This window comes from Berghia stephanieae, chromosome 5 (genome assembly GCF_034508935.2).
Source record: "Berghia stephanieae isolate SIO BIC M18660-M18661 chromosome 5, UCSD_Bste_1.3, whole genome shotgun sequence".
NCBI lineage: Eukaryota > Metazoa > Mollusca > Gastropoda > Nudibranchia > Aeolidiidae > Berghia > Berghia stephanieae.
In genome coordinates, this window is record NC_088364.1 from 669,663 (window position 1) to 687,927 (window position 18,265).

At 38.4% G+C, this 18,265-nt stretch overlaps 1 protein-coding gene across 3 annotated transcripts; it reads left to right on the forward strand.

Annotated features, from left to right (window-relative positions):
• The first annotated feature begins 946 nt into the window (after nt 1–946).
• LOC144972206 (UPF0561 protein C2orf68 homolog) lies at nt 947–17,803 on the forward strand. Of its 3 annotated transcripts, none has more exons than XM_078913224.1 (5): nt 947–1,017; nt 5,549–5,834; nt 8,504–8,634; nt 9,081–9,154; nt 16,933–17,803. In XM_078913224.1, exons 2-5 carry the CDS (start codon nt 5,740–5,742, stop codon nt 17,062–17,064), a joined length of 432 nt encoding a protein of 143 aa, XP_078769350.1. In that variant the 5' UTR covers nt 947–1,017; nt 5,549–5,739; the 3' UTR covers nt 17,065–17,803. The 3 variants fall into 3 exon arrangements, with proteins under 3 accessions (XP_078769350.1, XP_078769349.1, XP_078769351.1); XM_078913223.1 differs by having other exon boundaries at nt 978–1,040; XM_078913225.1 differs by lacking the exon at nt 947–1,017 and adding an exon at nt 1,027–1,671.
• The last annotated feature ends 462 nt before the right edge of the window (nt 17,804–18,265 follow it).

The following is an 18,265-nucleotide window of genomic DNA, read 5'->3' on the forward strand; positions in this document are numbered from 1 at the left end:
TGCCCCTGATGATGATGATGATGATGATGATGATGATGATGATGATGATGGGAACTAACAAAGAATACACAGGCATCTAAAATTGAAACATTCCATATTCAAAGCTAATGTTTTACTTTAAAAAATTGAGCTTTACAATATCCACTAAATGTGATCAAAGCGCTTTGTAAAGGGGTCCCCGGTCAACAGCAACATTTGATATGTAGGACGGGACATGCCGCCTGTTAGGCGATATTACAATTTTTCAGACAAAGACAACGCTGTTAACGGCCAGGTACTCATTTTACACCTGAGTACGGTGAGAGAATGTGAGTAAAAAGCCTTGTCCAAAGACTCAACTATGCACCGAGCACGAGGCTCGAACCCAGGACTTTCCGGTCCCAAAGCGGGTGTCATACCACTAGACCATTATAATGCACGAGACCCATGGTCGACTAGAGTACTACCTATAGTTACGTCATGACTAGACCACATAGCCGCACTACTGTAGGAGTGTTCATTGATAGAGGGATGCGTGTGTGTCATAGAAATAGCCTTAGTGTGTGTGTGTGTGTGTGTGTGTATGTGTGTGTGTGTGTGTGATAGTCAAACTTTAGTAGGTTTAATGAAGTCTTGTCACACACGCGTGATACACCTATACGAATTTCCCTGCCACTGCCACCCAGACACACTAACATCTGACAAGGAGTGAGGGCTGTGGAAGAACCACAGACTACCGTGTGCAAACATTGGCGATTGGTATCGGATGGCAAACTGTGATCGTTTGAATTTGAAATGATTCGAAACACTCGTTACCCCTCCGCTCGCTCGAATCCTGATCGTCTCAAGCTCGTCTCACGTGTCAAGATCGTCTCAAGCTCACAACCCGCCTGATCGTTTTACGATCGAGTAATCGTTTTACTAACTCGCTCTTCGGGCATTGAGATCGAGCACTGACTCGTGGCTTGGCGCTCGATCGTCGATCGAGTAAAAGCGATCAAATAACCCAACACTACTATTTATTATGATTTCGCAAAGGTAAACAGCAGTTGACGAACATGGTGAACCCTAGTTTTACTTCTACAATTTAGGTTGCATTCTATTATAAGACTATATAGATCATAACTGATGAGCTCTGGTATCGATGTAGAAACAAGAAATTACATTGTTCACACTGCTCATACTCATACTCTAGCTCTAGACTCATTGAGTCATTGTATTGTTGTGATAGTGATACAATTGCAATACATCCGATTTTCCTGGGCAGACTCAGCCTCAGTTCAGCAGCCAACCAATTTTATTTTAAATATTTGTACAACAAGAATCTATAACGTTTCACCTTTAATTCAAAATTTAGCCTATTAAAAATGTTTTCTGTCACGTCAGTAATACCGCCAATTGCCCAGTAGAATCTTCTCAAGTAATAATAAAGGCAAAGTAAAGGCTGCCTCTATTCTCACCCCCCGGCCGATTGGATTACCGAAAAAAACGTCGCCGGCTTTTTGCGATTTGGATTTGATTTATTTTTTAAAAATTGTGCAACTTGTGACAAGAAACTTAACAAATTACTGCATTACAACCTTTGGATTAAACATACAACAATTGTGGACTACTTTTATGAAGACTAGAGAGGTGGGCCTTTGGCCTACCAACCTCCGCTGCACGTCCAACTCGCCTTGAACATGCATTCACGTAAAATATAAAGATATTTTTTAAAAACCTACCTCTGTTTCAAAAACTAGCATCTTTCACCTTTCTAAGAAACATTTTGATTTTTCAGAACTTTAGTTCGTTAAAAAATACCGGCCAATCTGACCCGTTGAGTCGAATGAAAACGAAATTTTGTTGTTTACACGGTTCAAAGGAAATGCCGTAAATAAGCGTTCATGGACTTCCTGTGTTGTTTTTACAGTGTCACGTGACCTTTTTGAGAAATTTGTCGTCTGCTACAAATAATTAGACTGGTAGGGGGTAGATATTTTCATTGGAGAAGAGAAAAAGTGAGTATTATTTCTTGTACTTGTAGAGAGGCCTAGGGTCCACCAGCAGTCAAGTTGATTGAATAAAAGAAAAAAAGGCCTTTTTTATCCGCCGCCACCACCACTGTGAGAGTGGAGCGGGGGGGGGAACGCATGCCGACGAGAGGAAGACGTGTCGATTGGTGACCTTGGTGACGTAGAGCATCTCAAGGATGCTGGCAGTTGCAGTTGTTCTTAACAGCGAAGCTAATTTTTTGCTTTTAGATAGTAGTTTGCTTTTATCTTTATTATTGTTAACGGGGAATACAGCGTTTCCACCAAGAGAGTAGTCAGACTATCGCAACTCGGACTTCAATTGTCTATAATAGTTTTGCCGTTACTTGTCTTTTGATGATAGAAGATTTGGTGTTAGGTCAAAGATCGAATTTCGCCGCTAAAAGGTTGCATTGCTACTGGGTTTGCTCTTACCCCCCCCCCCCCCCCCCCCCCCCCGCACCTTTTTTTTTCTTCTTTTTTTTCACCTTAGTATTGTTGATTGCTGCTATTTCCTTTTTTATGATTAGCAAGTGCCGTAGGAGTCTCAGGATGCAGGAGTACTGCAATTAACCCTTTGCCAGTGACACTGATTTTTTTGTTTTTCAAATAATAGTCTTCATTTATATTATTTTTTAACGCAGAAAAAACAAACGTTTCCACCATAAGAGCAGTAAGAATATTGATAAAAAGCGCTTTGAGCACGTTGGGTGGATATTGCTCTATATAAAAGCTCAAGTTTTTAAATTGTAATTTGTTTTTTGTCTTTTGATGAAAACGGTAAGATTTTATTTTTGGTCCAAGTAAGATTGATATTCGCCTTTAAAAGGTTAAGTTGTTTTGTTTTTTCAGTTTTTTTTTTGTTTTGTTTTTCAAATGCGGATACGCTGCTTCTTCCTTTTTTTTTCCTCAACTGGCAAGCTATCGCTGTACTTACCCGCATGGCTTGCACACACAAAAGGATACATCTAGTTCACACATCAAGACATCTCTGTTTCGTTTGTTCCAAGATAGTAAACAAACCAGACATCTTGGAGTTCGAAAGAGCTTTCCATAAAATATTTGGTATTTGCAAGACCCCCAGAAACCAATTCCCTATACAGCTCTTGTGCACGGTTACTTATGACCTTGATTTCTTTCGTACCCACCCCCCAAAATCCCACTTATTGTGTGGTATAGGCAGAACATAGCAAATAGCTGGACTGCCACATGCGTGACTAAATTGGCCAAAGAGAGAATCTATACTTTGGCATTAGACACCCATTACCTGATGTCTTGGTTTTTAATCCTAGCCGAGTGAGAGAGAAAAAACAAAACAATCAAACATGTACCTGCAAACAGGAGAACGTTTTCATTTTACATTGAGATGGGAAGGGATAAAACTATGATAAGAAAGAGAGAGAGAGAGAGAGAGAGAGAGAGAGAGAGAGAGAGAGAGAGAGAGAGAGAGAGAGAGAGAGAGAGAGAGGAGAGAGAGAGAGAGAGAGAGAGAGAGAGAGATGGGCGGGGGATGGGGGATAGTAAGGGGAATGGAAAAGATGAAAGAAACAATGGGTTGCCTGATGACGTAGATCAAAGGATTGTTACAGCGGTGTTCACGGAGCGTACTTCGTGAAATTTTAACCTTTTACATTGACACTGATTTTTTTCTCCAGATTGCTTATGCAGAATAAATCGTTTCCACCAAGAGAGCAGTAGTAAGAGTATATTTCGACTCGGGCTTCAATTAAACTATAAATCGCAAAGCTTGTCTTTTAATGATAACATTAAGACTAAGATCTGGAGTTTGGGGAGTGTAAGATGGAATCTCGCCATTAATGGTTAAAATTGTTTTGATTAAAAAAAAAACAACTCACACACACACACACTTACACACACACACACACACACACACACACAAGCGCGCGCGGTCACGACAGCGAGGACCATCACTGACAAAATGTTGCAACGGTAAACCGGTTTACGTGTACATAGATCCTGAGGCTAGATGCCCCGTTACCGTGTACGTAGGCACTCCCAAAAAAAAGGAAGAAAGAAAGAGACACACACACACATACTCACACACACACACACACACAGACACCACACACACACACACACACCACACACACACACAGTCTCGCATCCTCTACGAACTAATTTTGCGCACCAATTTTTACTGCACTTATGCACCAAATTGCATACCTATCTAGGGACACTTTTTTCCATATCTTTTTCTCAATAAACTTTTTAAAAAACCTTTGTTTTGCGCGGCAGGCGACAGGCACTAGGGGGCACCAACCATTGGACAGATGAAAAACACACACGATTTAGCGAGGAATGAATCATGAAAATATTTAGGATATAATTTCAAACACAACTTTTGAAATTCATCAAGGATTGTCTAGTACCGAATGTTTTTTGATAGAAAACAAATGTATCTTCAAATCTAAACTGCTTTTGACGGTAAGCGGTAAGTTTTTTGTTTATTTTTCTGTCCAAACGAATGATTTGTCCTGGTATAGAAGCTAAGTATTGGTAACACCGGCGCAGCTCTCTAGCATCGGGGGTGAGAATAGTCACTTCGAATAATAAAACAGGCGATATTGGCGGTCAAGATCAGTGGCGGGAACTGAATTGATGAGATACCTGCTAGGGAGGGTTCCTATCCCTATAGTATAGCCTGTGACTGTGAGGCCGAGGCGAGTGCTCGACCTATTGGGCTGTCGGTTCCTTCATTAATTTTATTTAGAAGAAATAAAAGTCAAGATTCTTCAAGTATCAGATTAAAAAAAATTCTTTTGTGTGTTGTCTATGGGGAAACATAGCAGACTGGCTGACTCCTGGAGGCGATTTTTCTATTGCAAGAAACTTTTGATCGTGTGGCGACCAGTTCTGTCGGTGCTTCGCACGAACATTTGTCTTACATTTTAAGCACTACAACGCACTTCTATTGTATTCAATGTTGACTTCCGGTTTTTTAGTCTTGTACGGTTCGTCCTCTGATCCATACAATCAATCCAAGTTCTATCCACTATTAAACGTTAGCAATAATTTATACACGGATTTTGTTGTTACTTTATTGTATCATTACTGACTATTTCTACAATCGCACTATTGCACTTTGCCAATGCCTCAGTTATTCAATTTCCCCCTAGATACTAGATATAATAGAGACAAATGTCCCCTCCGCATAAAACAGGATATAGAAAAGTAGAAAGTTTATCCTTAAAATAACTTAAAACATATTTTAAATTAAAACTATTCTCATGGGATGAACTGTAAACTCCTGACAGTTGCACGGATTTTTTGTCCTCTATGTCAACATTATAAAGTAATCGCTGGATTCAAGCACGCTCTTGGGGAGAAGCCAAAACACGTGCTAGAACCCAAACATGCTGAAATCCGATGCTCATGGACGGTGGCGATATTGTATTATAAAATTCAGTCACCCAGCTCTGGCGAGCCATATTGCAGGGCGTGCTTGAATTCTGCATGCTAAAATCCAGTGACTATTAAATTTAACTCAAATTCAAATGTACAAAAATTCTAAGACTTCGTATTTCTTATATTTTCAGTCTTTTAAAAAAAATAACCTTGGGAAGTAGCAGTAGCTGACGGGAGGAGAGTGTGTGTCAAAGAAGGACTGGACCTTACAACAAACGTTTTTTCTGGACATTAGACGACAAAGCTATTCCCATCAAAAAGGTGGTCATTTGCAGCGTGACACAGTTAGAAATCAATAACTGGCAACAGGCAACAGATTCAAATGTCTGCAGACGAAGGAAGTGGCCCGAATTCGGTGCAACGAATTGACATGGGTCATGGATTTATGAAATCTGTCATTAAAAACCAAATCGACAGGTAATTTTGTGTTGGAGACTAGTCAGAATATTTCTACGTGACCTACCTAGTTTTGGGAAAGGGTTTTGGGGGGGGGGGGGGGGGGGTGGGCTGGCTGAATAAGGCTGTGACTTGGACTACCTGAATTCAATTTTTTTATCCTTGGGTAAGATTGTTGATTCCCAACTTGCTCCCTTGATCACCATCAACAATTCCCATTTATGTTACTCAGACAAGTAAATGGTGGGTGGAAGTCTGAACACATTTGCCTCCCCTTGGATAAGTAGAGAACTGTGTCACATTCTGAAAAACATGTAGTATTTAAAACTTTGGCCAGAAACTCGTCCTTCAAATATTGATCAACCTTCATCTTTGCAATTACTCTCAAATCTGGGACTTGCAAAGTCTTCCTACAAGTCCCAGATTGGAGAGTTTTTGCTAAGATGAAGGTCGTTTTAACAGATCGATATTTGAAGGACGAGTTTTCAGGCCAAAGTTTTAAATACTACATGTTTTTTCCGAGTGTGGGAGCTGCCTGAAGCAGCCTGGGATCATGAAAAGATGAAAATGGAAACGATACATATGGACGTTTCAGCTGCAAACCCTTCATCACCAACGTAATGCACAGAGAAATGTTGAAACCAGATAAACAAAATGTTGTAGTGAAGATTGTAGTCTTTCCATTTTCACCTTGTTGCGAGCAGAACTCCCTTTGGATAAGTGATTCCCAAGTCAGTTGACTAACTTGTTATCACTTCTTTCCTGATGTGTCCCAGTTCTTCCTTTCATAATCCTTCAAAGAAAAGAATCTTTTATCAGCACTTTGTGTATCAATCAAGTCTTTCTTGTGTCAATCAAAGCCTTTCTTGTTATAATAAATGTGTTACAACACATAAAACAACAACGAGTCAGCTAGTTTCAGTATTTTAATGCTTAATAATAATCAACGTTCCATCTAAAAAAAAACAACAATGGCCGATTGCCGGTCTACCCTTACGCCCACTACTCTACAGTCATGCGCAAGGCACCAAATAAGGGAGGTAACAATTAGATTGGTTTGAGTATTTTCAACACGTGTCAATCAAAGTCTTTCTTGTGTCAATCAAAGTCTTTCTTGTGTCAATCAAAGTCTGTCTTGTGTCAATCAAAGTCTGTCTTGTGTCAATCAAAGTCTGTCTTGTGTCAATCAAAGCCTTTCTTGTGTCAATCAAAGTCTGTCTTGTGTCAATCAAAGTCTGTCTTGTGTCAATCAAAGTCTGTCTTGTGTCAATCAAAGCCTTTCTTGTGTCAATCAAAGTCTGTCTTGTGTCAATCAAAGTCTGTCTTGTGTCAATCAAAGTCTGTCTTGTGTCAATCAAAGTCTGTCTTGTGTCAATCAAAGTCTGTCTTGTGTCAATCAAAGTCTTTCTTGTGTCAATCAAAGTCTGTCTTGTGTCAATCAAAGTCTTTCTTGTGTCAATCAAAGTCTGTCTTGTGTCAATCAAAGTCTGTCTTGTGTCAATCAAAGTCTGTCTTGTGTCAATCAAAGTCTGTCTTGTGTCAATCAAAGTCTGTCTTGTGTCAATCAAAGTCTGTCTTGTGTCAATCAAAGTCTGTCTTGTGTCAATCAAAGTCTGTCTTGTGTCAATCAAAGTCTGTCTTGTGTCAATCAAAGTCTGTCTTGTGTCAATCAAAGTCTGTCTTGTGTCAATCAAAGTCTGTCTTGTGTCAATCAAAGCCTTTCTTGTGTCAATCAAGTCTGTCTTGTGTCAATCAAAGTCTGTCTTGTGTCAATCAAAGTCTGTCTTGTGTCAATCAAGGAGTAACATTGTCTTGTGTCAATCAAAGTCTGTCTTGTGTCAATCAAAGTCTGTCTTGTGTCAATCAAAGTCTGTCTTGTGTCAATCAAAGTCTGTCTTGTGTCAATCAAAGTCTTCTTGTGTCAATCAAAGTCTGTCTTGTGTCAATCAAAGCCTTTCTTGTGTCAATCAAAGTCTGTCTTGTGTCAATCAAATGTCTGTCTTGTGTCAATCAAAGTCTGTCTTGTGTCAATCAAAGCCTGTCTTGTGTCAATCAAAGTCTTGTCTTGTGTCAATCAAAGCCTTCTTGTGTCCAAGCTCTTGTGTCAATCAAAGTCTTCTTGTGTCAATCAAAGTCTGTCTTGTGTCAATCAATTGTCTGTCTTGTGTCAATCAAAGTCTTCTTGTGTCAATCAAAGCTTCTTGTGTCAATCAAAGTCTTCTTGTGTCAATCAAAGTCTGTCTTGTGTCAATCAAAGTCTGTCTTGTGTCAATCAAAGTCTGTCTTGTGTCAATCAAAGCTGTCTTGTGTCAATCAAAGCTGTCTTGTGTCAATCAAAGCCTGTCTTGTGTCAATCAAAGTCTGTCTTGTGTCAATCAAAGCCTGTCTTGTGTCAATCAAAGTCTGTCTTGTGTCAATCAAAGTTTCTTGTGTCAATCAAAGTCTGTCTCTTGTGTCAATCAAAGCTTCTTGTGTCAATAAAGTCTGTCTTGTGTCAATCAAAGCTCTTGTGTCATCAAGTTGTCTTGTGTCAATCAAAGCCTTTCTTGTGTCAATAAAGTTTTTGTTACCTTTGTCAGGCTTCTTTGTTCATCAATTCAATTGAGCAGTCTTTGATTACATTTGTTCTTTATCACAATCCATCAATTTATGATATTTTCATGTCTGATATACTTTTCCCCCTAATCTAGAGACAATTACGACAAAGAGACCAAAGCCAAACAGACGAAAGGCAAACCTCACAACAGACCCCGACGACAGAAAAAACCAGAACTGCCAACTTACATGATTCCTTCACAGAGGTCCAAGATTGATGGGGGTGGTGAGAAAAATTGATCAATAAATTGATGATGATGATGATGATAATAGTATTAATAACAATGTTAATGATGATGATGATGATGATGATGATGATGATGATGATGATGATGATGATGATGATGATGATGAAAACAATGTCAAATGATGATGAAAGCTCAGTTTTTATGAAAACATTCTATAAAAAGATATTTCACCAAATCCCTTTCCGTATAAGGAGATATAAAAACTTGGCTTACCCGTAGATATAGTTCACTAGATTTGAAAATAAGACACTTTACAATATGTGAAGATTAAATAATTTACTGTGTTTGAAAATTAGATGATTTACTGTAATTTGAAGGTGAAGAAAAGGAAATGTTATGGCCTTGTTGAGTGATAGGAAAGGTCAGATGAAAGGTCGTCTATAGGAAAGGTCAGGTGATAGGTCGTCTTATTTTATTTTTCCAGATGAATCTGAGGTGTTGTTTTGTTTAGAATATCAACATGACAATGGGGACATCATGAAATTGAACGTCATGCGCGTAAGTTTCTATCTTTCTCTTTCTATCTATGTATCACATGACAATCAACGTCATGTAAGTCTCTATGTATCTATCAGTATTCTCTCTCTATCAATCTATATTTCTTATGCATCATATCTTTCTCTCTCTATCAATCTATATTTCCTCTCCGTCTACCCATCTATCTGTCATCTGCATGTTTTGCCAAGTTGGGGCCTAAAAATTGTCAAAATTTGCCCCAAAAAATCCCAAAATTTGTCAAAAAGACCAAAATTTGCTGAGCCCAACTAAGCCTCCCGGTAAAAATTAACATTCTATATGGAAAAATAAATATAAAAGACATTTTATAACACTTAAAGAAGGCTGTATTTATTATTTTCTGCACTGTAACACGATTTATGCACCCAAACTTTCAGACAATCACACTCACACACACATACACATACTGTGGAATAGAACACTTACACTGGCAAACATTCAACTCAGTCACACAAAGGGCCTACTCCCTATTTCATTCACAGTATCAGTATCAGTTTTATCAAACTTTCACATCTACAGACTATCTCAAACGAACACTTTCTCTCAGACTCATCAAAGGCCTAGTTTTCCTTTCCTACTCAAAAAAGAGGCATCACTGAACTTATTGTAGTAAAGGAAAACTAGTCCTTTGATGTTGTCTTCTGTGAGTCTACGCCTTCTAGAAGACAAAACAAAATTGTATAAAGAAAAACTTCATTCAGCACCAGCTGACGAGCATGTTGAGAAGGCATACCTACTGGGACGCCAAGGCAGCGAGAGCTGGAACATGATCTGTCACAGACTTCCGGGAAAAGAGTCAGACCAATGATTCCATTATCGGACTCTCTCACCGCACTGGGCCCCAGTTTCTCAATATAATATCTAGTCAACTGGAAATGACAACAACCAGGAATTGCAGTGTATGAAGATACACTGTGACTAATAAGAGGAATGTTCTTTCTACTGATAATCCTAATATCCTTCCAAAATTCCAAGCGGGTTGCCCCTCAACGCAATGGACAAGTATTTTTGAAGCTTGGCATATGTTGCCTGATAAGGCTTATTAAGCATCAGAAACCTGTTGTCTGGTCTGGCTTCTTCCTTCTCTCTGCTGGTGAAGCAATGAGGGAAGAACTCCTCGGCTTCAGCCATATTCACCCCTGAGTTGGTGAAGCAATGAAGGAAGAACTCCTCGGCTTCAGCCATATTCACCCCTGAGTTGGTGAAGCAATGAGGGAAGAACTCCTCGGCTTCAGCCATATTCACCCCTGAGTTGGTGTACAGAAACTCCAGTTCCTCAAGTGCATTTTGTTTCCGCTTTTTTTTTTTCTTTTTTTTTTACAAAAATTTGCCAAATTTTCCCAATTTTGGGAAATTTGCCAAAATTTTCGGATCGCCCTGATATTTGCGGCCGCAAATAATGCAGATGACAGATCTATTTGTTTATGTATCACATCTTTCTCTATCATTCTATATTTCTCTCTGTCTATCTATCTGCCTATGTATCATATCTTTTTCTCTCTATCTATCTCTATCTATCCACATTTCTCTCTCTCTCTCTCTCGACTCTCTCTCTCTCTCTCATACATCTCTTTAAACCAAGTCATTCTTTTGACCATAGCCTATCAAAACTTTAGATAAAAAAATCTCCTGTTTTATAAAACACTCAAGGGCACTTTGGATTTTATATTCGTCTATGATTTTTTCCAACTTTAAAAAAAATTGAAATGAAAGAAAAAAGAAATATTTTTTAAAATGATGTCCTCTATATGAATCTTATCAATTGCACGAGCTGGCAATTTTAATTGGATTTTATGATTTAATATCGTGGCATCTTTCTGGAAACATTTTGGGATATGTTTTGTTTTTAAATACATACAGTAAAATTACTTTAAACCGAAAGAAGCTAAACCGAAAAATACCTTAAACCGCAAAGAATTTAATAAATTGTACGAGTTTCTTCATTATCTTTGTACTAATTCTCACTATGAACGAAATATTTCTAAGCAGGACTTTCTTTAAACCGAAACAATTTGAGAGAACCTTCCCTTTTTCTCTCTCTATTTTTCTTCAAAAATTCCGGAAGGTGGCCACACATAATAATGCCCGGCGATATTAAACAAAGATGAGGGTGATGGGTGGGGTGGGGGTGGGGGGTAGGCAAACACTTCAATCACTGCACTTGGGTTTGGCCAACACCACAATCGCACAGACTGGAAAAGGAAGACAGCGGGTGACTGGCAGGCGAAAAAAGAGGAAAGAGGGGGATGTTATGTTATGTTATTAAGGGTTTTACGGCACTTGCAACACATTTAGGTTATATCAGCGCCAGTAAAAAGGAAGAAAATGGGATAGTAAAACGTTCTAGAATTACAATTGAAGCATCCAAGAGAAAGTAAGACATAGGGGAACAGGGAACAAATAGGGATCAGATGTAGATTCCAAGAGCATATCCCAATGTACTTAGTTTGAGATCACCTATAAGTCTCATCCGGACACAAGAACAAAATCCAACAAAGAGGAACACACTCAAATGCTTACATTATACATTAAAAAATAACAAATATACTAATACATAACAGAGAGATGATTTACAAGGAAAAAAATATCATCTCCCAAAACAATAACTATGCATTTGACTGTTTCCCTCCCAGCCAGGACTCCGACCAGGGCCAGGAAAAAAACTAAGTAATCTCATTCCAAGACAAAGACAGAAAGCATGTTGGGAAAACAGATATAAGGGGATAGAAGACACAGTGTGTACCTCCCTGCCCGCTATGGGAGGTCAGGATCCCCACCCAGAAAAAGAGGGGGAGTTGGGGTGTAGAATAACGCAAGCGAGATAATCTCGCTCGTGTGTTGATGCTTTGGAACTGACAAATTTTCAACACGACAATAAGGAGGGGGGTGGTAGACAACTTACCATTGACATGCCACTTCATTTCCACTTTGAATGTGTGTGTGAGAGGGGGGGGGGGAGGTTCTATGTAATTAGGCCTTTGAACCTAATGGCTTTTCAACAAAAGAGGGATGTGTAGTAGACAGCTTAGCATTGACACGCCTTTTCATTTCCATTTCACTTCTTCTCTGAGTAGCTGCGCGTCATTCATTATCAATTATCGCACAAGAACTTTTGATCTTATTTTAGCTTAGCATTTTACTAAAAGATTTCTAAAAGAAAGCACTGTGCTTACACGTTAGAGTTTAAAATCGAAATACTATGTGAAGTCGATGAAAAAAAAGTTGATCAAGATGGAGATATGTAAAAAACACGGCATCCCGAACTCAACTCTTTTCAACAATTTTGAATTGAAAACGAAAACCCCCAAAAATATTTTTTAAACACACCAAAAAAAAAAAAAATTTAATTGTTACAAAGCGGCATTTATTCAACAACTCCATTTAACGGGAAACCTATGATACGATTAAATGAGCAAATTCCTTAAACTTAAATAGTTACTACCCTTGAAAAACATTTCAAAACGGCAACTTGCTTTAAACCGAAATGGTTTAGAAGGTCCCCAAAATTTCGGTTTAAAGTAATTCTACTGTATATATTTTAATCAGAATATCAATGTTTTAGGATTATCAGAAGTTAGATGGAAAGGAGCAGGAGAACTTAATTATGATGACTGTAAAATTATATACTCAGGAGGAGGAGAACACCAAAGGGGAGTTGGAATTATACTAGATAATAAAACGGCGCGAGCAGTCAAAGGATTCTGGCCCATATCAGACAGAGTAATGGCAATCAAACTACAAGCAAAACCTTTTGATTTTGATATTTTACAAATATACGCCCCAACCACCAGTCACGATGATGAAGAAGTGGAAAATTTCTATCAACAAATAGATAAAGCAATGCATCAGTTTAAGTCTTCAGACATAAAACTCATCATGGGCGATTTTAATGCCAAGGTGGGCCGAGAAAGAATAGAAGATATTGTGGGCCCACATGGTCTGGGAGACAAAAATGACAGAGGTGATCGTCTTTTCAATGGTGCCGTCAACATGATCTGACAATCACAAATACTTGGTCAACAAACCACAATAGAAGGAAGTGGACATGGAAAAGTCCTGGAGATGGAGTGAGAAACCAAATAGATTACATAGTCATCAGCAAACGTTTCCGAAACTCGGTTTTGTATGCCAAATCTATGCCGGGGGCTGACTGTAACAGCGATCATATACCTGTGCTATGCCCCATACGAGTTAAATTGAAAATCTGCAAAAGAGCAAAGGCTAAACCTAAATACCAACTAGACATTCTCCGGGAGGAACAGAAGATACAAGAAAAATTTGAACTATCAGTAAGAAACAAGTTTGAAGTGCTTGGAGAACTAACAGATATAGAAGAGAAATATGAGCAGTTTAAAGACAGTGTTGCTGCATCATTAGAAGAAAATGTTCCAACCACACTTAAGTTGCAGAAGAAGAAATGGATTACTCCAGAGATATTAGAATTAATGAATGAGAGAAGAAAGGCCAAAAATCAGGAAGAAAAATACAAGACTCTGAACAGGCAGATAAAAAGAAAATGCAACGAAGCTAAAGAAGACTGGATAAATGAACAATGTCACTATATAATGTCCTGCAAAGAAAAAAATGGCAAATTCTTCCATCAGAAAATCAAAGAAGTGACAAACAAAACTAAATCAGGTGCTAAAAGTGGATGCATCAAAGACAAGCGTGGAAACACCATCATGGACAAAGACTGCATTCTAAACAGATGGTCAGAATATATTGAAGAACTTTTTTTTGATAATCGAGGAGAAATGCCTATGATAAAAGAACTGGAAGGGCCTTCTATAATGAAAGATGAAGTTAGGAACGTCATGAAAAGCATGAAAAATGGAAAAGCTGCAGGACCTGATGCCATAACAATTGAAGCCTTGACTGGCCTGGGTGAATGGGGGATTGAATTCATCACAAACCTTCTAAATCAAGTGTATGACACAGGAAAAATGCCAACTGATATGAAACGATCCATTTTTATAGCACTACCAAAAAAGCCAGGGGCAGTTGATTGTGAACAACACAGAACTATTAGCCTAATGAGCCACCTCACAAAAATTCTTTTGAAGATAATTTTACTAAGAATAAGAAATAAAATACGACCTGAAATTGGGGAGATGCAATTTGGTTTTGTTGAGGACAAGGGTACCAGAAATGGAATATTCACATTATCAATGCTGATGGAAAGATGTATTGAAGTAAATAAAGATCTGTATATGTGTTTCATCGACTATTCAAAAGCCTTTGATAAAGTACAACACGAAAAACTATTCAAAATTCTATCATCCTTGGACATTGATGGTAAAGATTTAAGAATATTACGGAATTTGTACTGGGAACAAGAAGCAGCAATGCGTGTTGACAACGAACTAAGCAGTTTTACACCTATTAGAAGAGGAGTTAGGCAGGGGTGTGTTTTGTCTCCAGATTTATTCAACCTCTATAGTGAAATGATATTAAGAGATATCGAACATAAGAAGGGGGTGTGTATTGGAGGAAAGAATGTAACAAATCTGAGGTATGCAGATGATACGGTTCTACTGGCAGAATCTGAACATGAACTACAAGAATTACTGGATGTTGTAGTCAGGAGTAGTGAAAATATGGGACTGGAACTGAATATATCTAAAACAGAATGTATGACGGTATCTAAAAATAATAACCCACCAGCCTGTGTAATAACAAGCAGAGGACAAACAATACAACAAGTTGAATGTTTCAAATATTTAGGCTTCAATGTAACATCCAATGGAAAATCAGATTGTGAAATAAAGAAAAGAATAGGTATGGCGAAGAATGCATTCAACCAGCTGCATACAATTATGAAAAACAGGAATATTAGCATGAAAACAAAAATCAAAGTCCTGGATTGCTATGTACTGTCTGTGCTGCTATATGGTTGTGAGAGCTGGACCATAAACAAGACCATGGTTAAAAGACTGGAGGCAGTGGAAATGTGGTTTTACAGAAGAATGATGAGGGTGTCATGGATGGAAAGGAAAAGAAATGAAGAAATTTTAGAAATGGCAAACAGAAAAAGATCACTGATAACAAAAATCATCAAACGCCAAATGGAATTTTTAGGACACATTATCCGCCACCCTGGTTTGGAAATACTCGCCTTGACTGGAAAGATGAATGGAAAAAGAATAAGAGGAAGACAAAGAATAACGTATTTGAAAGGGATAAGAACTTGGACAGATGAAGCTGAGAAAGGTGGCGCTGCTTTAATAGAATTGGCAAGAGATAGATCAGCTTGGCGGAAGATGACCTCCGACGTCTGCTTCAGATATGGAACTACATGAGATGAGATGAGATATTTTAATCTTGTTAGCAAATATTATATTGAGAAAATGACAAATAACAGAACAAAGTAGTCATAATTCTTGGCATGGCAGTTTTTTGCATCGCTAGCGGCTGCTTTTCGAGATTTTATAAGTGTGTGGAGGGAGCATCCGGCAGCTGTGCAGTTTTCTGTTTGTTTACTTGAAAGGGATTTTTTTTCGGAACTGTGTATTCAGTCCACCAGTGGACTGAAAACACAGCTGTGTATTCAGGCCACCGGAAATAAAATCATGTTTAAAAGGACCAAATATCGTCTATACTTACCTTAAACGCAACTGACGACATTGATACTGGGCCTATTATAGGCATCATCATAAATGGACAGGCATAAAATTTATGGCAATTCAACGGCTTAATGATATTATTTACAGCGTTTTATTTACTCTCGGAAAGTCTTGATAGTCTTGATTGAGAGTTGTTCGAAATCGGGCGCCTGCTGCCAGATAGTCATTGGCCTAGCCAATTTGGCCACACAGAGAATAAGTTTCTACAATTAATTTCAAATTGACATTTATATCTATTTTAAAATTCTCCTAGTCCGTCAGAATTTTTATGATTACCAAAACCGATGAGTTTTCCAAGGAGATCAGAGTTTTAGTATTGTTTGCTCAAGTAAGGTTCTATTTGATCACTTTTCACATCGATCACTGGCCTCGATCACGGCTGTGCCTCAAGGCCTCAGGACTTCCCCTGCCCCTGTCCCCGCCCCGGGCAGTCTTGACTTTGTCTTCTTTCTTCCACTATCCTTTTCTTTCAAAATCATTCATTGTCCTTTGTCTTGTAGGGCTAGTCTATTGTTCATTGTCTATCATGTCTCGCAAAACTAGAATTTTTTTTACTGGTATCCCATTTCTTCCTTTCTAATAGCCCTAAAATGGAGTTCTTAAAAGAATGTAGAGTCATCTTCCTTAACTTTTTATATCTTTTTTCCTAGTCTGTTAGAATTTTGGTGATTATCAGTTTTATTATTATTTGCCCAAGTAAGGTTCTATTTGGTCACTTTTCACATCGATCACTGGCCTCAACCACGCTGTGCCTCAGAACAAAAATTTGTGCGAGTACAAGTATCTACAAAGCAGTCCTTAACCTCTCTCTCTCTCTTTCTCTATCTCTAATATCTCCCACCCCCTCTCTCTCTCTCTCTTTCTCTATCTCTAATATCTCCCACCCTCTCTCTCTCTCTCTCTCTCTCTCTGACGCTCCTTTTAAACATATTCAAGACTATAAAGTATAATTATAAAGTTGTTCTCTTTTTTTTCGTTGGTCCAGTCATACCAGCTTCTCATTTATTTTTTTTTTAATGAGTTAATTGAGAAAAGGATTTAAGCAAGTAATATTGTACTTAGTAGTCTATCCTGTGCGTCCAGATTGAGAAATTAATATTGTTTTATTATCTGGTCATGTTTTGTCTCTTTGCCCAGGCTGACCAAGCAAAACAAGTAGCCAGGAGAATTGGGGCCAAATACAATTTGCCTGAAATGTTTGTCACCGCCTTGACACAACGACTCCAGCAGGAAATGAATGTCAGACCTGATCCAAATACCTCGGATTAAGAATAGCAGCACATGGCATCTCTCCATCACCAAAACGGTAACATACCAGACCACTTGTCTTGATAAGTGAGGTATGCCAGACTACATAACAGTTACAATCCCTGGAGTGCCCATGATGAAGACGGTATGCAGAGGTTGAAGTCGTGCCATACACAATTATATCGGGGCACCGATCACAAAAAATCTCTCACAGACTCAAGACTCTCTCAGCATCTTCTGTATAATGTCGACCTCATTGTGAGGATTTTGACACGTGTTAATATTACACTCCTAGTTGGACGCATTCAGATCCAAATTAATAGCTAGACTAGACTAGATAGATCTCTATTGAAAAGGGAGATGGAAAGGTGGCATTGCTGGAAAACATGATCCCCATATCGATGACGGGACGTGAAGTGTGAATCAACGTTTCTAATTTTGGAGTTGATGTGAATCTTAAGGAATTTTGTTCTTGTCTGCAATTGTTCTAAGCCAGAATGAGAATTTCCGGTCGTTTGTTCTGCTGATAATAATAATACTGAAAACTTAAACGCACTAGAACTATGAGACATCAGAATCTTTGCACTTAAATTACAAATTACTTTGGCTGAAACAAACTCACTCACTCACCCACTCACACACACACACACAAACACATTCAACACAACACAAACCAGACATCTATTCTATCTTGCTTCTCAAATCATCCACTAAAACTGCAGTTAACATTTAAAAATAAACAAAGATTCTTTTTCACGAATGCTCTGTTTTTCTTTTTGTTTTTAAGGGTTTTACGGCGCTTGCAACACATATCAGCGCCAGTAAAAAGGAAGAAAATGGGATAGTAAAAAGTTCTAGAATTACAATTAAAGCACCCAAGAAAAGGTAAAACCAAGGGGAATTTGTTCAAATAGGAAACATATGTAGATTCCAGGAGCACACTATCAAAGTACTTAGTTTGAGATCACTAAAAGTCTCATTTAGACACAAGCACAGGTCCCAGAAGAGGGATACACTCAAATGTTTACCAATCATATAAAATTCGTAAAAAACACACAATGCAGTGCATAACAGATGATTTACAAGGGAAAAAATATCATCTTCCAAAACTAACTACACATTTGACTGTTTCCCACTCAGCCAGGACCAGGACAAAACCAAGAAATCTCATTCCAAGACAAAGACAGAAAGCATGTTGGAAAACAGATACAGGGGGATAGAA

What these genes read in the sequence shown, in the direction of transcription:
- LOC144972206 (XM_078913224.1), top strand. Translation starts at nt 5,740, where the DNA reads ATGTCTGCAGACGAAGGAAGTGGCCCGAATTCGGTGCAACGAATTGAC. An exon ending in ATTAAAAACCAAATCGACAG is followed by an intron (nt 5,835 to 8,503) that starts GTAATTTTGTGT and finishes CCCCTAATCTAG; the next exon opens with AGACAATTACGACAAAGAGA. An exon ending in TGAAATTGAACGTCATGCGC is followed by an intron (nt 9,155 to 16,932) that starts GTAAGTTTCTAT and finishes CTCTTTGCCCAG; the next exon opens with GCTGACCAAGCAAAACAAGT.